This window comes from Otolemur garnettii, unplaced genomic scaffold (assembly GCF_000181295.1).
Source record: "Otolemur garnettii isolate 467f Iridium unplaced genomic scaffold, OtoGar3 scaffold00091, whole genome shotgun sequence".
Classification (NCBI taxonomy): Eukaryota; Metazoa; Chordata; class Mammalia; order Primates; family Galagidae; genus Otolemur; species Otolemur garnettii.
Genome location: NW_003852486.1, coordinates 1,397,355 through 1,421,299, shown reverse-complemented (window position 1 = coordinate 1,421,299; position 23,945 = coordinate 1,397,355). Strand labels below are relative to the sequence as shown.

General features: G+C 39.2%; 1 protein-coding gene and 2 pseudogenes across 1 annotated transcript; 2 read left to right on the top strand and 1 right to left on the bottom strand.

Moving 5' to 3' along the window:
- The first annotated feature begins 3,207 nt into the window (after positions 1–3,207).
- LOC100958409 (olfactory receptor 10J1-like) lies at positions 3,208–4,137 on the top strand. The gene has a single exon (XM_003795211.1). It carries the CDS (start codon positions 3,208–3,210, stop codon positions 4,135–4,137), a length of 930 nt encoding a protein of 309 aa, XP_003795259.1.
- Positions 4,138–5,271: 1,134 nt separating this feature from the next.
- Positions 5,272–6,473, top strand: LOC100957241 (annotated as a pseudogene).
- Positions 6,474–10,283: 3,810 nt separating this feature from the next.
- On the bottom strand, positions 10,284–11,334 carry LOC100956933 (annotated as a pseudogene).
- Positions 11,335–23,945: the final 12,611 nt, after the last annotated feature.

Below are 23,945 nucleotides of genomic sequence, written 5' to 3'. Positions count from 1 at the left end.
CCTTAGCCGCTTGAGCCACAGGCGCCGAGCCCTTATATTTTCTATAAACTTTTTCATTTTATAATTTTCCAAATGTAAAAGTTACCACAAATTCAGTAAAGAAGGAAGAATATAAAACGCAAAAAACAAACACAAAGAACGAGTACACGGGCCATTTTCAACCCCTTTGTCAAGGTATGAGTGCAGGTACTTTTTTTTTTTTTTGCCACATGTGAAAAAATTAACCTAGAGAATAATTGGCAGGATTAGGTAATGAGATAGATATAAAAAAATTAAAAAAGAAAAGAAAAGAAAAATATGAAATAAAGTACTTTGAGTTAGGGAAAGGCAGCCAGTGTGGAGACAGCCCCAGAACGGGCTCATGGAGCCCAGTGTATTTAACCATTTGGCTGCTGGTCCCTCAGAATGAAATCCTGGCTCAGGCTTGTTTGGGTACTAACAGTGGTGTCCCAGCCCTTTGGAGAGGTTCCTATTGTCTGCTGAGTTTTGATCTCCCATTTCAGAATCCCTGAGGACAAAAACTATAGCTAGAATTGACTTTTTTAGTTCATGGAAGGAAAAAAGTCAAATATTACACAAGGTTCTTCACTACAGAGAGAGCTGTGTAGCTTCCTGGAATCCAAGAGTGTGCTCAGAGGCAGTGCTCACTTGGGCTTTGTAACCATGGTTTTCTAAAGCTCGGCTGTTTAAAAATAGAATATTTATTTAAAAAATAAAACATGACAAATAAGCCGCTACTGTTTCTGCTTGCAGGGAAAACTGCCTCAAGACTCCCAAAGCACAAGTCCGTGTAATCTGGTGAACGTGCCCCACACATAACAAGGTCCCCTGGCACTTGCTGTCTGCTCCTCCTGGTCCCAGGCTGACTCTCCAGGGTGCTCAGCGAGTGACACCCTGACACCCTGAAGGCTGCTCCTCAGAGAGCCTTTCTGGGCTTCAAATCTCCTCCTCCAGCTAGAAGGAATATCTAGTAGCCCAAAGCCTTCTGTAACTTTCCATTTGGCTCCATCCTTAGATTGACCCTATGGTAGGTAGAATGACCAATTTCAGATGACTTCTTTCTTCATGGCCTTGATTTATGAATATGTGGGACCCACGGGCCTCCATTTTTCTGCTGAGCCACAGGTTTTCAGGGAGAAAAGTAAGTGAAATTTGGAAAAAAGGCAATGGTTAGCAGAGGGAGCCACGTGAGGATGAAATACATGTGTGGGTTTTACTGTTAAGGGGTGAATTCTGTTAACTGGAAAGGATCCTGGTGTTATGAAAATTTTTTTCCTTGACTGATTATTAAGCTTTAAAATATCTCCTATTGATCTCAAGCAATTGGGATTTCCCAGGAATAAAGAGGATCTTGACCAGTATAATAAAAAAGAATGTGGCTCTACCGCTTCCCAGCTATGCTCCCTTGTCTCTTCCCTGTCTTCAGACAATTCATAGTCTACAGAGACACGATTTATAAAGCTTCATAAAAGATATTTACAGTTACTTACCATGGCACACACATCACAAACAACTTTCTCTGTCACGAAATGGTCTCTGACATCTAACACAAAATTTATTTTTTGCAACCCCATCTGATTTCCTTTCATATGCTCTGAGGAGCTGAAGTACAACTGTGCACCAATCCCTTGTAAACACTTTTCTTTGTAGATTTTCTTTACGAAAAGCAGTGGATTTCTGAAAAGTAGATGAAATAAATTTAATTTTAACAGCACTAAAGAAGCTTACCTTTGAATTTTACCCCACTGTAAATCATTTTGTAATGTGGCTCATTTGTTTTATGTCCTCCAATATGTCCTTTTGAGGCAACTCCATCATCCTATTACTGAATTTATTTATTTTTTACAAGTAACCTATTGTACATAATTATATGTGGGTGAGGATGGGGGAAAAGCTCCTGGGAGGGTCGCACGGCCAGTGTATTTTATGTTACTAATGTGTGTTTTCTTCCATTGTTATAATGTTATTCCAATGTTAAAATTTGCCCTTATTATTGACTTGTTTATTGCTGTCACAGGCATAGACATCAGGAAAAAGCAGGCAAAGGTTGAAAACATTCACATCTTGTGTTCTCTGAAGAAAATCTCACTGGAGTGCTCTGGTATTCTGCTCCCTGATGGGCAGGTTGTGCAAGGGAGGGATGACTTGTAATAATTCCACCAGTTCTTATAGATATATGTGCCCTACGTTGGAGTGGTTGCCCTGGAGTCATAATAAGAGGGAAGACAGGGACCCTGAGCAGCTGAGCAGGGGACGGCTCTACACTGCAGTGTTATGTCGTTGGAGGAACAACAAGCATGGGGTCAGAAGACACAGGTTCCAGTCCTGGTTCAGTCCTCTGACACCTCCCTATCTCTGAGTTATTCCCCAATCAGAGCTGATCCTCAGTTAATGCATCTGAAGATAAGCAGTAATCTTTGTCCTCCCGTTAGACATTAAATAATAGATGTGAATATGTTTTGTAATCACAAATGCACTAGAAGGTGCTTATAATACAAAAAATGAACAGCAAAAATTGCATGCTACTTATTTGTGCAAGGACATATAGACCTCAGAGAGAGAGAGGGAGAGAGAATAAGGAGGAATAAGATTTTCTAGAGGTCAGAGGCTTTCTTTGACTTTGAAAAATGAGCGGATCTTGGGGAAAGGAGTGTAAAGCAGAATTGAGAGGAGCAGTTTCATCAAAGACAAAGACAGGAATGAGAATGTGGTGTGGAAGTCATGGGAAAAAGGGCTCTATGCAAACCCCAGGAGCTCAGAAATTACTAGGTATCTACGGAGGCTGGAACGTTTGCATGACACCCCTGAACTTGAATGTGTTCTATATAGTTTTTAAATCCTAATATAAATATTATACTTAACAGTATAAAATGCTTCTATCAACAATTCTATTCTGACGTTATCATCACTACATCCATATAAAGATGAGGAAACTGGTCTTAGAGATGTTGAATCCTTACCCAAGATAAGTTAGCACATGATAGAACTAGGGAATGAGTTTACAGCATTTGACTGTGAAAGCCATGTACTTTCTTCTTACTGAGAAAAAGAAAGTTTCCCCACTCTCCTAAAAGAAATAAGTATGAGTGTAAATGTAAATAAGTCATGATCTAACAACAAGAATTTTCCCAGCCTATTATATGACAGAAATCAGCCATCAAGGTCCCTTACGTGATTTTTTCTTTCTCAGAAACCGTTTATGATTTAATGAAGAAGGAGAATCACACTTTGGTCAGTGAGTTTATTTTCCAAGGTTTCTCCAGCTTCGGTGATCACCAGTTCACCCTTTTTGTTGTGTTCCTTGCATTGTACCTGTTCACCCTGGCAGGCAACGTCATCATTGTGACCATCATTGGCCTTGACCGCCACCTCCACACCCCTATGTACTTCTTCCTCAGCATGCTGTCGGTTTCAGAGACTGTGTACACACTTGTCATTATACCAAGGATGCTCGTTAACCTCCTAGGCCTGAGTCAACCCATCTCCTTGGCTGGCTGTGCCACCCAGATGTTCTTCTTCATTACTCTGGCCATCAACAACTGCTTCCTGCTCACAGCCATGGGGTATGACCGCTATGTGGCTATTTGCAGCCCCTTGAGGTACTCAGTCATCATGAGCAAGAGGGTGTGCGTCCAGCTGGTGTGGGGGGCCTGCAGCATTGGCCTGATTGTAGCGATGACACAGGTGTCTGCTGTGTTCAGGCTGCCCTTCTGTACCACAAAGGTGGCCCATTTCTTCTGTGACATCCGACCAATGATGAAGCTCTCCTGCCTCGACACCACCATCAATGAGATCCTTACTTTGATCATTAGTGTCCTAGTGATCCTGATTCCCATGGGCTTGGTTTTCATCTCCTACCTCCTCATCATCTCGGCCATCCTCAAGATTGCCTCTGCTGAGGGCAGGAAGAAGGCCTTTGCCACCTGCGCCTCCCACCTCACTGTGGTCATCGTCCACTATGGCTGTGCCTCCATCGCCTACCTCAAGCCCAAGTCAGAGAACACCAGGGATCAGGACCAGCTGATCTCTGTGACCTACACTGTCATCACCCCCCTACTGAACCCTGTGGTGTACACCCTGAGGAACAAAGAGGTCAAGGATGCCCTGCGTAGGGCTATAAGCCGAAAACTCTCCTGACGGGCCAGACCCATTTTGAATGAGGTCTTAGAAGATTTTCTAGACAGGAAAAAGTGGCGAGTACCAAAGTCACTAGAGTCAAAATTCTGGAGTTTAATGAGCAGTGGATGAGTGGGAAGAGGAGAGAACAAAGGGACAACAGCTTCAGCCACTTGAATGGGAGAAGGTTCTCTGGAGCACGAGCAAACCTGCCTCTCATGAAAGAACAGGCATGGTGTGGGACACAAACACAGAAGAAATAGCTCAGTGGTGTCGGGAAGGAGATGAGCAGCCTGGGCCAGAATAAGATCAGGATGGCAGACAGAGCTGATGTGGAGAGGCTGCTCCCGGGCCAGGCTAACGTAATTAATATATTCTATTTGATGTAACGTCCTTTTGTGGACATGATGTTTCCTCCTACCCATTTAGAACCACATAGATTCAACACCTAGTTGAAGTCACTCCTTTATGGTACATTCAAGGTGTTTTGCATGTTAGACAACTTAAGTCAAAGGGATTTCAGGGGAAGAGGGGGAAGTCAGAGATAATAAGCATCTATAGAATTAGCTGTCCTGGAAGTCTGAGTCTTTTTCATATAAGTTCCAGGTTGTTCCTATGGGAAAATGGAAATATCTGTTTTGGGGATTATGTAAAAGAAATATTTTTGGAAAGTGATTAAAATCACTTGGTGATCTAGCTAAAGAAAAAGGTAGCACCAAGTAATCATATCAGCATTTATAATATGAGAATATTTAAAGGCTGTTGGTAATATTTTCTGTGAACATCCGACCCGTGAAAAAGAAACTGGGATTGCCTGTAGAGACCCTTGCGGAGTGGATAGAAGCAACGAGGTAATGGTAGTGAAAGGGGGATCTATTGCAGGGATTAGTGAAGTGAGAAGACTGGGAAGAGTGAGGAGGAGGTAGCCACCTGGCACTCACTGACTCAACAAAAGGCAATGACTCGCCAAACCATCAATACTAACGTTCCACAACCTCTAAGATCTGAATAAATATCACTTGTCAGTGATTTCTGGAGAGCACCAAGCTGGACGATGGCACTCCCGCCAAGTCATGCAGGCTGGGTGATAAAGAACCGGTTTCCTAGTGAGCCAGCCCCTCACCCCTAGGCAGCCCACATCCCCAGGGCCTAAAGATGCTGAGATCTATGTGGAATTATCTGAATCATCACAAAAAGAAATGCATCTTCCTGGGCGCAGTCCTTGGAAGAGGATATGTCCTGGGGAAATACGGACAGAAGAAAATGGGAGACATACAAGAAAGGGGCTGCAGAACACAGTGCTCAAGCTCGACGACGGTATCATTTGGAAGGTAACCAAAGGACTTGCAATATGACAGGACTATCCATCACTGAGGGAGGCCTTAATGCAGCAGCTTCATTCTGAGAGCCTCACAGAATTAGCTAGAAACAAGCTAGAAATATGGGAGGATCTGAAGATAGGAAGTTTCACAAGAAGTATCGTGGCAGTGTACAGTACTTGTATGCTGGTGGTTCTTTTGTAAGTCCAGTTAAACATCATTGGTGGATATAGTTAACTGGATAATGCAGCAGTTGGCAAAAATGGCACTACAATGCTTGCCCCTCCACCTGTCCAATGGGAGTATTTATCAAGTATTCAGCGCCTCCTTGGAGATGGCCTGATGGAATTGATCGCTGTCATTAAACAAGCTGTGCAGAAGATTCTAGGGAGTGTTTCTCTTAAACGTTCTTTGGACTTGGAACAAAAACTAAAAGAAATCAGAAATCTCGTTGAGGAGCATAAATCATCTTCTTGGATTAATAATGATGGACCCAAATCTTTTTTATGGCATTATATGATGCCAGATAAAGAGACGCCATTAGCAGTTCAGGCCTGTAGGCTTTCTCCTGGAGATATTACCACTATTAAACTCCTCAGTAAAATTAAACTCCTCAGTAAAATAAGAGACATGTTGGAAAGTCCAGATTTGAGGGCATTTTAGAATAATTGTTTGAACTGAGGCTTTAGTAGACTTCTAGACAACATGGCTGAGTTCTTTTTAGCAAGTGAGCAGGACCTGCAACACGGTAACTCCATGGACTGTCCTTCCAGCGTCAGCCTGCCTTTAGCTGAGATAACTCCAATAGTAAATGGACAGACCCATTCGGTTTGCAGTGAAATCCCCAGTCATTTTGTTCAGGACCTGTTGATGATGGAGCAAGTGAAAGACTTTGCTGCTAATACATATGAAGCTGTTAACTCTGGAGAAATGGTTTTTTCTTCAAAAATAGCGAAAGTGGGATTCATTTTCTTTAAAAAAGGAAAAACTAAAAAGACAACTATACATAGAGTAATAATTTGTTACCAAAATGCCTAATAAAAATATATTCTATGCAGCCTTAAAGATGGAGACTTTACCTCTTTCATGTTTACATGGATGGAGCTGGAACATATTCTTCTTAGCAAAGTATCTCAAGAATGGAAGAAAAACTATCCAATGTACTCAGCCCTACTATGAAACCAATTCGTAGCTTTCATATGAAAGCTATAACCCAATTATAGCCCAAGAATATGGGGAAAAGGGAGAGGGAGGGGAGATGGGGGGGCAGGATGGGTGCAGGGAGGGTGATTGGTGGGACCACATCTATGGTGCATCTTACAAGGGTACATGTGAAACTAATAAAATGTAGAATATAAATGTCTTAACACAATAACAAAGAAAATGACATGAAGGCTATGTTAACCAGTTTGATGAAAATATTTCAGATTGTATATAAAACCAGCACATTGTAAAATATATATATTCTTAATCAAAATAAATAAGTAAATATCACTTGTCATCTCCACTTCCAGCAGTTCCCTCCCCTACCCACTCATCCAGCTCAATAGTCTGAAGTCCAGCAATACCCAGTGGAGTGGCTCAGGCTTTTCCTGGGTGTACCCTCATGCCTTTCTCCAGCTGCTTGGCACCTAATAGAAACCCCTTCCTGCCACCCTCACTTCCCACCCCCACAAGACTCTTCTACTCATTTTGAAGCACTGACCTGAAGCATTTCTCTTTGTATAAAACCTCTAGTAAGATACCCATGAAGAAAAAAATCAGTCCTTCTAGTCTCTCACACCCCAGCCTCTAAACTCATATGTTGATATGATACACATACCAGCACAGTGAACACTTTCTACGACATCTTTATGGATGAAGATGGGCTGTGAGTGGCGTTGCAACTAGGAAAGTCTTACCTAAGAAGATAGTCGACCCCACTAGTGACCATCTCACTTTCCCCATACAATGAGTTTTTCCACAGGTCACATTATCCTTTATGTTAATTTTAATCAGTAGGGCTGTGTCTAAATATTTTAATTTCTCCAATAGCCCATTATGGTTCAGCCTTCCATAGAGTTAACTGCATTTGGGGGGAATATTTATGAAGAAATGCAATGTCACCAAAAAAGAAACTACCTCATGTTTGCAATGGTCACTTTTACTTTTTACTCGGTAAACAAAAATACTTTATTATTATTTTAGACTGTAGCCTTAAAAATGTTGCCCTCTCCCTTCAACCTTATCTGTAACAGAGAAACCATATTGGAAAACTTAGCTGCTTAAAATGTTAAGCAGTAGTTTTTAGAGATGAGAAGAACGAAGTGAAAAGAACATAAACTTGAAAGAAAAAGATTCCATTATAATTCCTGGCTGTACTTTTCGTTGACCACATGTATTTGAATGAACAATTTAATTTCTCTGCACCCCAGTTTTTTCATCTGTAAAATGAATATTCAAAGTTTCCTGTCAAACTCATGAGACAATTAATATAAAAGGCCTTTGGAAATGAGAAAATAGGGTCAAATATTCTTCATCCTTCTTAGAATAAGAAAATAGCTGCACTCCCCCCAAACTGAATTTTTCCTTAATGTGCAAAATGGGGTTACCAATCCTTGCTCTGTTGTTTTCTGTTGGGCCACTGTAGGAAGCAGCCACACATAATAAACACACGAGAAATTGCTGTGATAACTACAGGAAGAGGTAAAAAAATACAATGTGTTGTTTACCAAGATTGTAATTATTGTTACCTAATATAATCTCTATGTTTTTGCCTCTCCAAGTTTTATTCACCACTTTACATTATTTTACTAATTATTACCTGACTTTTACCTTCCTCCCATATACTCTTAAATTCTAACTGCTATTGTGTCTTTCATTATGTCTGAAGTTCATATTATTTTGGTCCCTTATAAAAGAACATTTCCAAAACTTTGCATTATTATCTTTTGTTAGCAATTCTGGCATGAGTGCTGATTTTTCTTCTCCCAATTGAGCACCTTCTATCTTTCTATTTCTAGTTCAGTGAATTTTAAACTCCTTATTGTGACCATGGCTCCGAATACAAAGGAGTTGTTATGACATAATCTGGTAGGTTACAACATAAGCTGTCTGTGTGGGTATTCATATACACACAGGTACAATCTAAAATGGAACATTCACAAAGCAGAAGTTGGTCTTTCCACATTAGATGCATTCTAGTCTATTTTGTTCTGTTCCATTTTATTTAAATAATCTTAATTAATAGAAATTCATCTACGTCTTGGTCAAATACCTGATAGTTGAAAGTTAAAATCGGTATTCAACTGAAGCCACTGCTGAAGCCCCGTATCAGCGGACTGCACTTCTGGGATACTAAAATAAAATTGAAATCTTAGTTTAAAACATTAGAATTTAATTATTCAACATTTAGGTAATCATATTTACACTTTGACATTTTAGAGGAGGGACATTAAGTCCCCATTGTCAGCTTCTCCACTGCTCCAGCAGTTACCAAAACACATTCCTGGTACTAATTCGATACTCACTTTTCAACTGAGAAACTGGGTTGCTGCAGACATCAGATATCTTAGGGAAAATTCCCAATTTTTCTCTAATACTTTCTTCCTTTCATCATCTTCTTTATTAGGTACAGATTAAAGATAATTTTTCCTGGATATTGCCCTATATTATTTTGGTGGCAAAATTGAAATTATGCTACAAATTCATCTATAAAAGTTATGAAGATTCATGGCTTAAAAGGAACTAAGTAGCTAAAAATTAACACAGTGCTTAAAAGTTATTTAATATTACCAATTTTAAATCTTAGAAATATTTATTCATTTTACAAGGATATAATATTCTTTCTAATGCTAACTAATACTCAACCCATTATCTCTTGCCATTTCCATAAAGCATTCATTTATTTTCCTACTTATTTAATAATATAACTGTTTAAGCTGGAAGTAGTGACTCCTGCCTGTAATACTAGCACTTTGAGAGGCTGAGGTAGGTGCGTTGCTTGAGCTCAGGAGTTGAGACCAGTCTGAGCAAAGTGAGACCCCATCTCTACTAAAAATAGAAAAACTAGCCAGAAATTGTGGTGGGTGCCTGTAGTGCCAGCTACTCAGGAGGCTGAGGCAGGAAGATCATTTGAGCTCAGGAGTTTGAGGTTGCTGTCAGCTATGACACTAGGGTACTCTACCCAGGGCAACAGAATGAGAGACTGTTTAAAAAAAAAAAAAACTGTTTAGGTTTGTCCAGAAAATTAACAACTCTCACAATCATATATATATGTAAATGTATGTATATACATTTTGTCCCTTCATAGCTAATTCAGTCACAAACAGAATGACTAACTTCATTTGAAAATGAATTAATAACTCTCATATACATATAACAATCATATATATATATATAAATATACATTTTGTCCTTTCAGTGCTAATTCAGTCACAAACAGAATGACTAACTTCGTTTGAAAATGAATATCCAAATTTCAACAAAATCTAAGTGACTTGCTTTTTTATGATAGCTGATGCTGTTCGACCGAACAGAACTAATAACCTACATTATCCTATGATCACTGTTCAACGAAAAATTTAAGAATGCAAAAAAATGGCACAGAAGTTTTTCGGCCATTGACTTTAAAGGCTAAAGTGAAAGTTGCAATCAAATAGAAAATTCTGGCTAAATATCAGAAGCAAATTAACTTCAGTGTATCTGTAGTGTGACCCACCAACCTCAGGGGAAACCCAGGGAGCTGTGGATGCTGTAAGTGAATGTTGCACATGTGAGCAATTCATTGCATTCACGGAAATGATAAGCGAGCAGATGAGAAGATCACCTCTTCCTTCATGTTTTTGTTCTGAAATGATAGCACCTCAATCAGTATTTTTCTGATTCAAAAGCAACACATGCATTGAGGAAAAAATCCTAAAATTATAAAGAATAAAATAGAGCCTTTGTTTTTAGATGTTGACTTATGGTTTGGGGGTCTTATCTAAAAATTCCCAGCTCAGACTAATGCCATGGAGCTTTTTCTCTGTGTTTTCTTTAAGCTATTACATAGTTTTGGAGTCTTATACTTAAGTATTTAAACTGTTCTGAGTTTTTGTGGGGGTTTTTTTGCATGATAAGAGATGGGGAGCCAATTTCCTTCTTCTGCATGTGAATATCTAATTTTCCCAATACCATTTATTGAAGAGACTGTGCTTTCCCCATTGTATGCTCTTAGTCCCTTTGTTAAAATCGTTTGGCTGTAATTTCATGGATTTGTTCCTGGGTTCTCTATTCTGTTCCATTTCTGCTTTACGTGGACTCTCATCACCATGCTGTTTTGGTCACTATAGCTTTGTGGTATATTTTGAGGTGGGAGGCACACATGCCAAAGGCCTTCCTCTGACCCTCAGCCAATGCAATCTTTAGAATGGAGATGATGAGGACATAGGTGATGAAGGCCAAATCCATAGGTAGGACAAGGACTCAGACACTGACAACAAAGTTAATTATCTCACTGGCAGTGGTGCCCATGCAGGGTAGCGTTAGCAGGGGTCTCACATCACAGAAGAAGTGAGAAATGACAAAAGTATCACAGAAAGCCAGACCAAACACAGATGTTAACTGGACAATGGCCATGTCCAGGCTTATTCCCAGTGACCTAGATGACAAAAGAAGACAGGCTCTCTTACCCACAATGACTGAATACCATAGGGGTTGGCAGGTGGCCACATAGAAATCACAGGAAGAAGTTACTGATGATAAAACTGAGACAGAAGAAGAGCTGAGTGGCACAGTCGTGGGAGGCAATGGGCTGGTGAGGATTCATGAGACCAGGAAGCATATGGGGAGTGATGGCCCCAGCGTCACAGGTTTCACATGTGGACAACATACTCAGGAAGGAGTACATGGGGGTGTGGAGGTGATGGTCCATGTAAATGATAGTCTGATTATGGTATTGCCAAATAGTCAGCAAACTTGCATACAAAGTTAGAAAGACGAAAATGAAGACAAAGCAAGTCTGTGCTATGACCCAAAGGTAGAGAAATCTTCAAAAAGGAGGTTGGTCACAGCAGTGGACTTTGACCTCAGCAGTGAGAAATGTCTGAATCTGATAGAAATGCACAGAGGAAAGAGAGGGCCGAGGCTGCAGCAGACCACACACTGGTGTGAGCCCCACCTTGTGCTTGTGGATCTCTTGAATAATGTTCCATGCACAGGGGTCATCAGTGCTCTTTGCTCAGCATCTTTGAGGAATAAATATTTAAATTTCTCATGGTTCACTGGATCAACTGCAGAGATAAGAAGGAAGGAAACTTTCAACATAAAGTGAACAGTAACGTTATGAAAACAACTACCCTACTTGACCATTAAAGGGGGCTTCGGGCCAAAGAGGAAGCAGGTGTTGAGTGGGTCTGGAAAGTCAGCTTCCTCTGTCCTCGTCCTTGATCTGGGCCTTTGATGACACAGAGATCACAAAGTATGATAGATGATTGGGATTCATCCATTAGTCTCTACTAGCATGACTTTCTAGAACGGAATGCCCTCGGAGGAGCCCACATGGAGCAATCGGAATATCTGACTGAGCCCTGGGCATCCTTTACCTTATCCCTGCTCCTTTGTGTAGGGAACACGATGGGTGCAAGTCCAGGCTGTGGGAGAGGATACCACACTGGCTATGTTTTCAGAAATGAAGGGCAATGTTGGGCCTTTTTATTCCAGTTGTTCCATCACAAACTATTCTACAGTGGAAAACTTTGTTAAGTGTGTCATTTCACACATATGTGAGTACCAGGAAGTGAAAATGCACAGTCAGAGGCCATGAGCTTCTGCAACTTTGCTAGAGTACCATGTTTTTCTCTATTATGACATGATCTCTCACAAAGGATGCGCCAAAATGCAATTTCACATTGTTATGCCTTAGAGAGAAAATAGAGTATAAGGGGAAGCAGTAGCACACAGTGATTAAAAGCATGGACTCTAGCGACACACTGCCCAGGACCAAAGCCTGTTTTCTCCAATTTCTAACTATGCAGTCATGGACAAGTTATGTAAGACTCTGTGGCTCAATTTCTTTATCTCTGAAATGGGGCTTACTGATAGCACCCCCTTTATAGAGTTTTTATGAAGATTAGATGAGTTAATATATCTAAAAGACTTAAGAAAAGTATCTGGCACCCAGTGAGTGCTATACAATAAACTCTAAGCGTATATCAAATTACCTGAAGCATCCCAAGAGCAGAGGTATTAATGGTAAAGTGTTGAACAAGGAAGACTTCAAATGGTCAGTTTAGAGAAAGCATCAGGAGCTAAAGAAAAAGGACAATAATTATAGGAAGTTTGCACAAGTATAATCAATGTTATAATTTATTCAATATGATTACTCAATTAAATTCTGTATTTCTCTGTGATATGAGTAATGAAATTTATAGCTGACCTTAAGAAGAGAAGAATCCCAAAGAAGGAAATCAATTCATTTTATTCACTTATCTACTATTTCTTGTTTCCTGGCTGTATGTTAAGGTCCGTGGATGCCACTATTAGTAAGTGCTAGGTGCTCAATAATTATTTATTTAATGGGCAGTGAATAAGGAAGAGTTCCTGATGGTAAAAAAACTCACAACAGCATAGGAAGAGAAAGGGAAAGGGGAATGTGGACAGGGAAAGGGGTGCTAGGATGGATACAAGTACAGAAAAAACAAAGAAGGTCACTACCTCAGTCTTGAGGCCAGAGAATGCTGTAAAGGAGAGATTATGCAAGGTGATGAGGGAAGGTGAATGATACCTGTGTCACAGGGACATGAAGGTAGAGGGGTCAGCATTTTAAGACCTGGAGGAAGCAGCATGAGAATCACTACTGTTCCATAATTAAGAACGGAAGTTTTGGAAGACTAAGGCCCTACTATTTTATTCTTATTTCACTGTGGGCAAGATCTGAACCTGTCTGCAACAAACTTTCCTCATCTATAAAATAAATAATATTACTACTTAACTTGTAAGTATATTGTGAGGCTTGGATGAGTTGATGCATAAATCATGAGCAGAGTGACTGGCACAGCAACATCTCAGGAAATGTTGGCCATGACTGTGACACTCTTATTGTTAGGGAAGATCACGTCCTGTGTAGGGAACAGAGTGGTTCTGAATGGGCCTAGGGCTGAGTGGTTCGTACCAACTTTGAAAAGACTGAGTCCTTGGGAACTGCTATAAGGAACTAAGAGAAACCTAGCTTTGACCCTGGATTTGAAAAGTGTCTTGGTATATGGGATTTTCCAAAATACAAATGTTGAATTTGATTGAACTCAATATGTCATTATGTACTTCCTAGTATTGTGTCAGTTGAATGAGTCCCTATTAGCTCTGTTCACACCATTCCAAACTATATTGAAACGAGTAACAGCCTTTCTCTGCTTCTGCCACTGCAGACTTTAGCGTCTCCTCTTATCAGGCTGCGTGCACATGGGAGCCCTTGCCACTCTCACTAGGACACTCCCCACTCTCCTCTCAGCCTCCTCTGGTAGCATGAATGAGAAGTTCCCCACTCCTCATGCAGGTGACCAGGGCTTTGCATGTGGGTTCCTGCTTTTGTCTTTGGTGCTCCCTAAGTAAAATCATATGCTTTTTTTTATTAAAAACTTTATAGGTTTATATACTTAGGAACAGTCCATGTGGCTTCAAATTCCACTTTCTTTTCCGTTTGTAATTCAGAATACTTTGTCCTTTGAGCATGTTCCATGCGCTCTCTTTCCAATGCAGTATTTCACAAATCCTCACTGAAACTTACCTGTCTTTTCCTGACAGATACAGAGATTCCTGCCACTGACTTCACAATTTCCCAATCTTAGAGGCATTTCTACTCATACATTTCCATCAAGATAAATCACCATTTCAAGGCTGATCCCACTCGTGGGCAAAGAGCAAGGTCCCTCCTCCCCCTCTGAGCAGCATGGTGATTCTGCTCTGCAGAGAGCAGGGGAACTTGAGAGCTGCTGTGTCTAGGGCATGGGCGCCGTCTCTGAACTGTAGTCACTGACAATACTCCCTGCTCTGTTTGGGACCCAGAGGGTTGTCCTGCCACTGCTACCAAAACTTGTTGACCTGCCTGCCCTACTGCTGCCATAAGAACCAACTACCATTGTTGCTGAGGGAGGATGAGGTTAGCAGTCCTCTCCCGGAGCTGCCTGTTCCTTTTGGGTAAAGTCTACTCTCCCCAGAGACAACCCCTGGTACAACCTCCCTTGCCATAGCCTTTTAGCCATAGCCCATAGCCAGGCTGGTTGCCCTACACAGTGGGCTCAACTGTCTCTACCACCTCTGCTGCAGCTGGGCAGGGTGGGAGCTGGGAATCTGGGTGCTTTTTGCCCCCAGAAGGACAGAGAACACTGTCAGTGCTGAGAGAAGGAAGTGCAAGTGGCTTGTGCGCTCAACAGTGGCCTGGCTCTGCTAACTTCATCAAGAGGGTTCCCACCCCTGTTACATTTGCCCTTCTCCTGCCCAAACTCTTCTAGACCAAGAGATCAACCTACCTGTTACTACCACATCTAGCACCTGAACTCAGAGAAACTTGAGGGCAGGTTTGCCAGCCTATCTTGGTTTGGTCCCCTTTGACTCAAGCATTCCATCTAAGAGCTTAGGGACTGGGGATCACCTAACCTGATCCAACACTGCTAACACGTGAACACTTTCCCGTGGGGTCTGAGGTCCAACCAAATTGCCTGCAACTCCACAATATGTACTTACATGCCTGAGCCAAAAGGAAGTGCACCTCTCCCTCTCCACCCTGAGCAGCAGAGTCCCTGGCAGAGGGGAACATGTGACCACAAAGCTCTCCTGCTAAGATGAAGGAAAAGGTTCCAGCAAAAAAAAAAAAAAAAAAAAAAAAAAAAACCACAGACAATTTGGAAAAACAGATTGTTTCACAAAGGATCACACTAGCTCTCTAGTAATGGATTCCAAGCCAAAGGAAATTCCCAAATGTCATATATGGAATTCAAAATATGGACCACAAACAAGCTCAGTGGGATCCTTGAGTAAGTTGGAAACCATTGAAAGAAACCAGAAAAATAATTCATAGCATGAATGAAAAATTTTCTAAAAAGATAAATACTTTTTGTTTAAATTATAGAACTTCTGGGAATGAAAGGGTCATTTTGGGAATTTTGAAACATAGTGGAAAGTTTTAACAATGGACTAAACAGAAGAAAGAATTTCAGAGCTTGAAAATAAGGCTTTTGAATAAACCCTGTCAATCAAAAATAAAGAAAAAAATCAAGAAAAATGAACAAGTCTCTGAGAAACATGGGATTATGTAAAGGGGTCCCTCCTTCAGGCTCCAGGATCCGACATGAGAATCATAGAAGTTGCTGAGGGAGAAGAGGGAAAAGGCAAAAAGCATAGAAAACCTATTTTAGGGAATAATGGGGGGAAACGTCCCTAGTCTTGCTAGAGATTTAGACATTTAGACACAAGAAGGTCAACAAAGTCCTGGAAGATTTGTTCCAAGTAAGGATGAATCACAGAGACGCATAGTCATCAGAATGGTCAATGTCAAAGTGAATGTGGAAAGCCTTCAAGCTGTCAGATGATCGCTTCAAGTATATCACAAAACAAAGACTAACAGCTGACTTCTCAACTAAAACCTTACAGGCAAGAAGGGATGGAAGTCCCATTTTAGTCTTCTTAAACAGAATAACTGTCCACCAAAATTTATGCTGTAAAATAAGCTTCATAAGGGGAAGAGATAGCAAGTCTTCTCCAGGGAACTTGTCACCATTAGAACTTTCCTATGAGAAATGCCTAGAAGTGCTCTAAACATGAAAAAGAATGCTCAATACTAACCAATGTGAAAACATTCAAAAGTAAAAACTCTAGCTTGGCACCCATAGCTCAGTGGCACTGGCCACATACACTGGGGCTGGTCGGTTCGAACCCAGCCAGGCTTGCTAAAACAACAATGGCAACTACAACAAAAAAATAGCCAAGCATCATAGAAGACACCTGTAGTCCCAGCTACTTGGGAGGCTGAGGCAAGAGAATTGCTTAAGCCCAAGAGTTTGAGGTTGCTGTGAGCTATGATGCCATGGCAGTCTACCAAGGGCAACATAGTGAGACTCTGTCTCCAAAAAAAAAGTAACTCACAGCTCACATAAAACATAAGATAAAATACAAAGCATTTGTATTGATAAAATTTTTGTATTTGATAAAATACAAATCAATATTGACTGGGCCTGTATCTTTTATCAATGTTAACATTAAATGTAGACAATCTAAATGCCTCAATTAAGAAGGTATACTGTACAATTCCTCCATGTAACAAAAAAACTACATGTACCCTCTAAATCCATTAAAATACACACATTTTTAAAAGATAACCATTTATCCTTACATTTATTATCTATCTCTAATCTATCAATAACAACGAAGGATTTTCATTATTTTAATGGCTCAAATGTTAGTAGTACAGTGTTTTCAAATTCTGGAAACCAAAACTACATCATTTTGTTTCTTTATACAGAAAATGGTCCATATAGCATTTTATAGAACACATCTCCCTTCTAAAAGTCATGCTACTTTTCTCCCACAAGCAGTGCTCAATGGTTCTAGATTTTATTCTAGAGGCCAGTATTTACTCCCTGCCCCCCACTGCCACACCATACATTTTCTTTCTTTTTTAGCTTTGCTATACTGTTTGAGCAGATCATGACAATTCTCCTTGGACCTCTTGCATTTTTCACATCTTGCAAACATAGGCACTAACGGGCGTTGTCCCAGATGATTATTTCAAAGATATTTGTATGGTAAACAGCCTTAGAAGATAGAGATAGTGCCTTCAACTGGACCAGATGGGAAGCCTATTTACTGCTAAACTTTGGTGTCTTCCAGTAGAGCATGGAACAGGCAGGTTCACTGCATGTTATAGCAGATTTGGGGTCCCTCCTTCAGGCTCCAGGGTTCCACTGTTCTAATGCAATTCCCTGCAAGGTAAATGACCTTCCCACATTCAAGTTAAATGCCAGAGATTTACATTTGCTAGAGGGATTTACCAGGTGGCTGGAAAGTGCCATAGAGACAAAAGGATTAAGAAAGATTCTTCTTACCAAGCAGAGAGACTTCCCCAGTCTCCTTTCCCTCCTTGACCCCCACAATCTGGGCAACAGGTTTACACCTACTAGAAGATAAATATTAGAGGAATCCTTCTGGGGAAATGAAGTCCCTCAAAGGAATACACCTGTAGGTACTGATATCTGTGTGCTCCACAGTGAGAAACTACTTGTCACGTCTTCATGGTTCTCTATATACAGACACAGTTTAAAAGATAAATGGTTATCTTTTTTAAATGCATGTATTTTAATGGACTTAGAGGGTACATGTATTTGTTGTTGTTGTTGTTACATGCAGGAACTCCAGAACTCTCAGTTGGCTTATTAGAGCTTTGTTCTTAGACATGAACGGACAGCCAAGGGATCAAGGTGGCTTCTAACATGGAAGCCCACACTGGAACAAAACAAATGAGCAAAAATCAAATTACGAAAAAGGAGAGAAAATGCATTAAGAAGATAATTTTTTAAAATATACATGGTATATACATATTTAATATCTTCAAAGAGGTAAAAAGAAAGAACAAAGTGTTCATGAAATGAAAGCATCTTCTATAAAGAGAAAAGTTTGGAACATAAGGGAATTTCTTCCATTAATAAATTTGTGAATTTTCACAAATTAGAAGAAAAATGGAAAGAAAGTTAGAAAAATAAGAAACGGAATACACAATGGGATGAATAGAAGTGTCATGTCCAGCTAATATGGGTTTCAGAACAAGCAAACAGAGAAAACAGAGAAGAAACAACATCAAGGAAAACAATATTTCCATATACTGAAGACTACAAATTTTCAGATTGAGTGACTGGCATAGCAAGAAAGAAAATAAAAAAGAAACACTCATGGAAGGGCATCATCTTATGAGATCAGAACTCTAGGAATAAAGGAGAATGTTAAAAGCTTCCAGATAAAGGGAGAAAAACACAGCATACTCAAAAGACTGAGATTTCCAATGAATTTAGACTTTTTAACAACTACACTAGAAGTTAGAAAACAATGAAGCAATGCATCTGGAATTCAAGGGAAAATTATTTCTAAGCTAAATTAATACTTCAGACTATTCACAACATATGTAAATATAATAAATATATTTTTAGAGAAGTACCATGTCAAGGAATTTACAGTGCATGTTCTTGTTTTCAGGCAGTCATTGAATGCGTACTCCATCAAAATGAGGGATCCAGGAATTAAGGAAACTAGCATAGGCCAGAGAGAAGTGAATCTCAGAATGCCGGTGAAGCAAAGCTCCACTACTAAAGCCCTTTGGGAGTCCTGGAGAACAACCCTAGTATGCGACAGAAGAAGGAGAGAAATGACCTGGGAATGGTGGTCTTGAGCCAAAAAGAAAGTAAATAGCTAGTAGACTACAGTAAGTTTATAAATATGACCTTGGGAGTTTCCTTAGTATGTTTGACCATGTCTAACACCCCATGGAGAAAAGGTTTCATAGTTTTGGTGAAAACTTTAAAGATTGATTAATTATAGATACTTGAAAATGAAACAAATAAAAGAGTTCAATTCAAAAATACAGCAAGAAAAAATATCACAGGAAGAGATGTACACTTATAGTAAGCTGGATGGCTCAGTTGTGAATAATATTTGCATATGATAATGTATGTTCTGAAAATTGAATTTTTACTGAGAGGATGACAGGAGGTGAAGTATGTGGGCGTGTTTGTGTTCAAGTGCACACAGATGGTGTCATAAAGGAACTAGGAAATCAAATGATAATGCCTAACATTTAGGAAGCAAGAAATATCATTATATGCATATTGCATATGATGGGGCAGAAACAGGGAGGTGTGTCGCCTGAAAAACACGTAAAGGAGCTGAAAGTGGGTGCTTCCAGGAAGCGAGAGTCATGAGGAAATAGAGAACTAATTTTTTGAAGTGATGCACTGCTTTCCATTTTACATGTTTGATTCTACAATTGGATTATTTATCCAAAAAGAAAATTCAATTGCAACAACGAAGGATGACTAGTGGAGAAAGAAAATGTTGGCTATGAACGTTGGCTAAGAAAATGTTCCAGCCAGAAATTGAAAACAAATAAAAAATTCATCAATAAAACAAAAGGCTGGCTAAGAAACAAATAGAAATTAGGAAATTTTAGTAAAAGGAAAACATAAAATATGATGATGCCCACATTCAGCAATTTATTTACTTACAATAAATGTGAATGAATTAAGCCAATGCATGGAGGCGCAAAGGCTCTCAGAAGTGAGTCTTAACAATCTGATTCTTCATTATTTAAAAGACATACATTAAAATGATATGAAAACAAAGAGGTTGAAAATTGTATTCAGGCAAATGCAGACCACAAAAAGTTGATGACATAGTACTAATATTAGTTGAAATCTTATTTAAAGTGAAGCTACTGAGATAGTTATAATGTTGATAAACAAAATAATTCAACAGAAAGACATTCTACTCATGAATTTATCATGTCCTAACAGCATAATTTCAAAATGTATTATGCAAAAACTGGTAAAACTACCAGGAACAGCTGACACACTCAGCGTAGTATTAATATTAACAGTTTTCTTGGAAACTGACAAAATAAGCAGCGGGTTCATGGGACTTAAAATGGTTATAATGGCAAATAACAATAATAATCTAAAACTCAAATCTTAATACTGAGGAAGTTCACTCTTTGGATCCCCAAATATTCCTCAACATTGATATTCTATAGATATTTTTCAAGGACCACAATGAAATAAACTAAGAAATCAACAGAAAATAAAAGAAGCCAAATCCCCCAAACCCTCTTCCATCACCTTTCTTTGTAGATCTGAATATTTACTTAATAAACGTCTATACAGGCTGTCCATAAAGTTTGTGTGCAATTTAAAATAGTTTAATATTTTACAAACTTTATGGCCACCTTGGCTATCATTTATTTCGTGTTACCCATTATTCCAAGTGTTTTAAAACATTTACTAATCTTTATAGCAATTGTTTAAGGCAGATGGCATTATTCCTCACATTTAATAAATGAAGAAATTGAGGCACAGAAAGATGGAGCAATTTGTCCAAGGTTATACAGCTAGTGAATGGCTACAAACCCAGGGACCTACTCCATGGTCTGAGCTTTTGACCCTTGTATTAAGTTTATTCTCTTAATATTAGCATCCAAATACACTGTGAGGTAAGTGAGAATTAAAAATGAAAATTAAAAATGTATAGTACTATGCTTTAACAAAAGCACTAAAGGTCAAAACTAATGACTTACACCCAAAGCAGTTCTCAGTAAGAACTTGTAGCTTGGGGCAGCACCTGTGGCTCAGTGGGTAGGGTGCTGGCCCCATATGCCAAGGTTGGGGGGTTTAAACCCAGCCCCGGCCAAATTGTAACAAAAAAAAATAGCCTGATGTTGTGGTGGGTGCCTGTAGTCCCAGCTACTCGGGAGACTGAGGCAAGAGAATTGCCTAAGCCCAGGAGTTGGAGATTGCTGTGAGCTGTGCAGCACTCTACCCAGGGTGATGAACTGAGACTCTACCTCTACAAAAAAACCAAAAAAAAACAAAAAAAAAAACTTGTAGCTTTATATATTTACTGAAAAATAATAAATGAAGATTTTAATTCAAAAAGCGTGTAAAAGAATCACAATAAGCCCAAGGAAAATAGAAGTGAACAATAATGAAAGGGAAACTAATTGAAAGCTAAAATAATCAAAATGTATTACCATTATATTATTATATTATTTCATTTTTTTATTTCAGATTATTGTGAGGGTACAAACAACCAGGCCACAATTTTTAAATTTTTTACATAGAGTTCCTCTTGTAGTTGTGTCCCGCACTCAGAAAGTGCACCATACATCCCTACCCTGTACCCTTTAAGAATGAAAAACAAGTATCCAATGTACTCAATTTTATTGTGAAGTCTCAATGTTATTTTTAAAAATTTTGGATTTTTGAAGAGATTAATTTATAAATGAAACCTCTAATAACCATGATCAGGAAAAATCAAAGAGACACACTATACAACATCGGGCAGGAAAAAAGCGTATCAGGACAGGTATAGATGATCAAAATACTTACAAAAGCATACCTTGAATAATTTTTTACTAATTTACTTTTAAGAGTATATGAAATGAGCAAACTTAGAGAAAAAATATATATTACTATAATTAGACATGAAATAAATAGAAAACTTACTAGAATAATAACCTTATAAAAAAGAAATGATGGAAAGGGTAGTTGTTAAAAAAAAAAAAAAAGCTACTCTTTGCAAAAACAAATGAACAAACCAAAACACCCCAGCCACCTAAAGACAAAAAAGACGGAGGGGGTTTGGAGGGATCACTTCTGAGGTTTATCTTATAGGGGTACAGGTGAATCTTTCTAAGAGTAGAATGTGAACGTTTTAAAGCAATAACTGAGAAAATGACATGAAGGCTGTGTTGACCAGTTGATGGAAGTATTTCAGATTGCATGTGAAAACCCCACCCTGTACCCTAGAAGTTCATTAATGTACATAGTTACCATTCAATAAAAAAAAAAAAAAAAAGACAAAAAAGACGCCAGTTGGGCTCAGAGAATAGAGAGATGTGAAACTTCCCCCTGCATGTAAGGAGGTTACTAACTGCAAACCTTTGATACCAAAAATAAAATATGAAAAGTTCATAACCACTCAATAATGCATAGATGGAAAAATAGTATAAATAGTAAACTTGAAAAGACCAAGTAGGGTTTACCTTAAAAACATGTGAAGAAGCCACCCTTTTCAAACTCTATTAATGTAATAACTAAAGAATACAAACCATTTGATTATATCAGTGGAGGCAGAACAGGAAATAGCTACAATTTTAACAGACCATTCATGATAAACTTGCAAGCGAACCAGGAATAGAAGCAAACTTCCTTATTTTGATAAAGAGTATCTGCCAGAGATCTATAGTGAGCATCAAATTTAGCTGTGAATGAAGCATGAGAAGCATTTAAATTAAAATCTGAAGAAAGGCAATAATGTCTCTCTAACTGTTGGTATTCAATATTATATATTATAACCAAATGTAATGCACCAAGAGAAATAAATAAGAACGACTAAAATCAAAACAGAAAAGACAAAACTGTCAAAATGTGCAGACGATGTAATCATCAATATATTTCCTCCCTTTTCAGAAAAAAAAATCTCTATTCAGTCTAGATTTTTTCAGGCTTTTCCACCTAAACCCTAAGAATTATATATATTTTATTTATTTAGTTAGTTAGTTTTGAGACAGAGCCTCAAGCTGCCACCCTGGGTAGAGTACTGTGGCATCACAGCTCACAGCAACCTCCAACTCCTGGGCTCAAGCGATTCTCTTGCCTCAGTCTCTCAAGTAGCTGGAACTATAGGTGCCCACCACACCTGGCTATTTTTTAGTTGCAGTTGTCATTGTTGTTTGGCAGACCCCGGCTGGATTTGAACCCGCCAGCTCTGGTGTATGTGGTTTGCACCTTAGCCTCTTAAGCTACCAGCATGGAGCCAAGAATTATATATATTTTAAAGACCAGTCATTTTCCTGCTCATAATCTCAATATTGGGATTTTCTATCCTTTCTTATGAGTTTCAGCTGCATTCTATTTCTACATATTGAAATAGTGCTACCAGAAAAACCGAAGAAGGCACCACACCTATGGAGCGTATTGCAAGGGTGCAAGTCAAATCTATCAAATATAGAAGATAAATGTCTTAACACAATAATCAAGTAAATGAGGCAAAAGCTACATTAATTAGTTTGATGTAGGCACTCCAAATTGTATAAAAATATCAACACATTATACTCCACATATGCATACATATATTCATGATCTATGTGTATATGACTTAATTTTAAAAAAAAAAAAAGAAGAAGAAGAAGGGACATGGACAAAAAGGCCCAGGATTAACTGATGATCTCCAGGTTAAGGCCTCTGCCCAGCCTTAAGCCTTCCTTTTGCTGCTCCCTCAACAATTTCAAGTGGCTCCAAGGAGATCACGCATTGGCTGTTCTCAAGCAGTGGTAAACAAACTATAAATTGATCTCTTCATTGTGGAACTCTACATCTTAATAGCTTATCAGCTCAAATATTTCCAGTTTCCCTTGGGTAAATGTTTGAGGGCCTTCGAGGAGATTGTGTGGGATTGAACTGAATGCCTGGAAGTGATGCCATTCTTGTCAGTCAGGCTTCCACGGCTTCTCAAAGATACCACAATAAACTGCCTCATTTCCAAGTCTTCATATCTCAGTATGCCGGTACTTAGAAAGGGAACCTTTGCTACTTTCTGAGTCTCTAAAAGCAAGGCATAAACTGGGCATCAGCGTTAGAAATCACTGAGAATTACTGAAGAGGCCAAGCCCTTGAGGGACCGGGTGGACTTGATGACTGATTCTCCCCCCACTTTCTGAGAAGCCCACCTTGGGCTCTCAGTATGAGAAGGAAACATTGCTGAGTGGGAGAAAGATGGGGCCAAGGCAGTGAAGGCCTC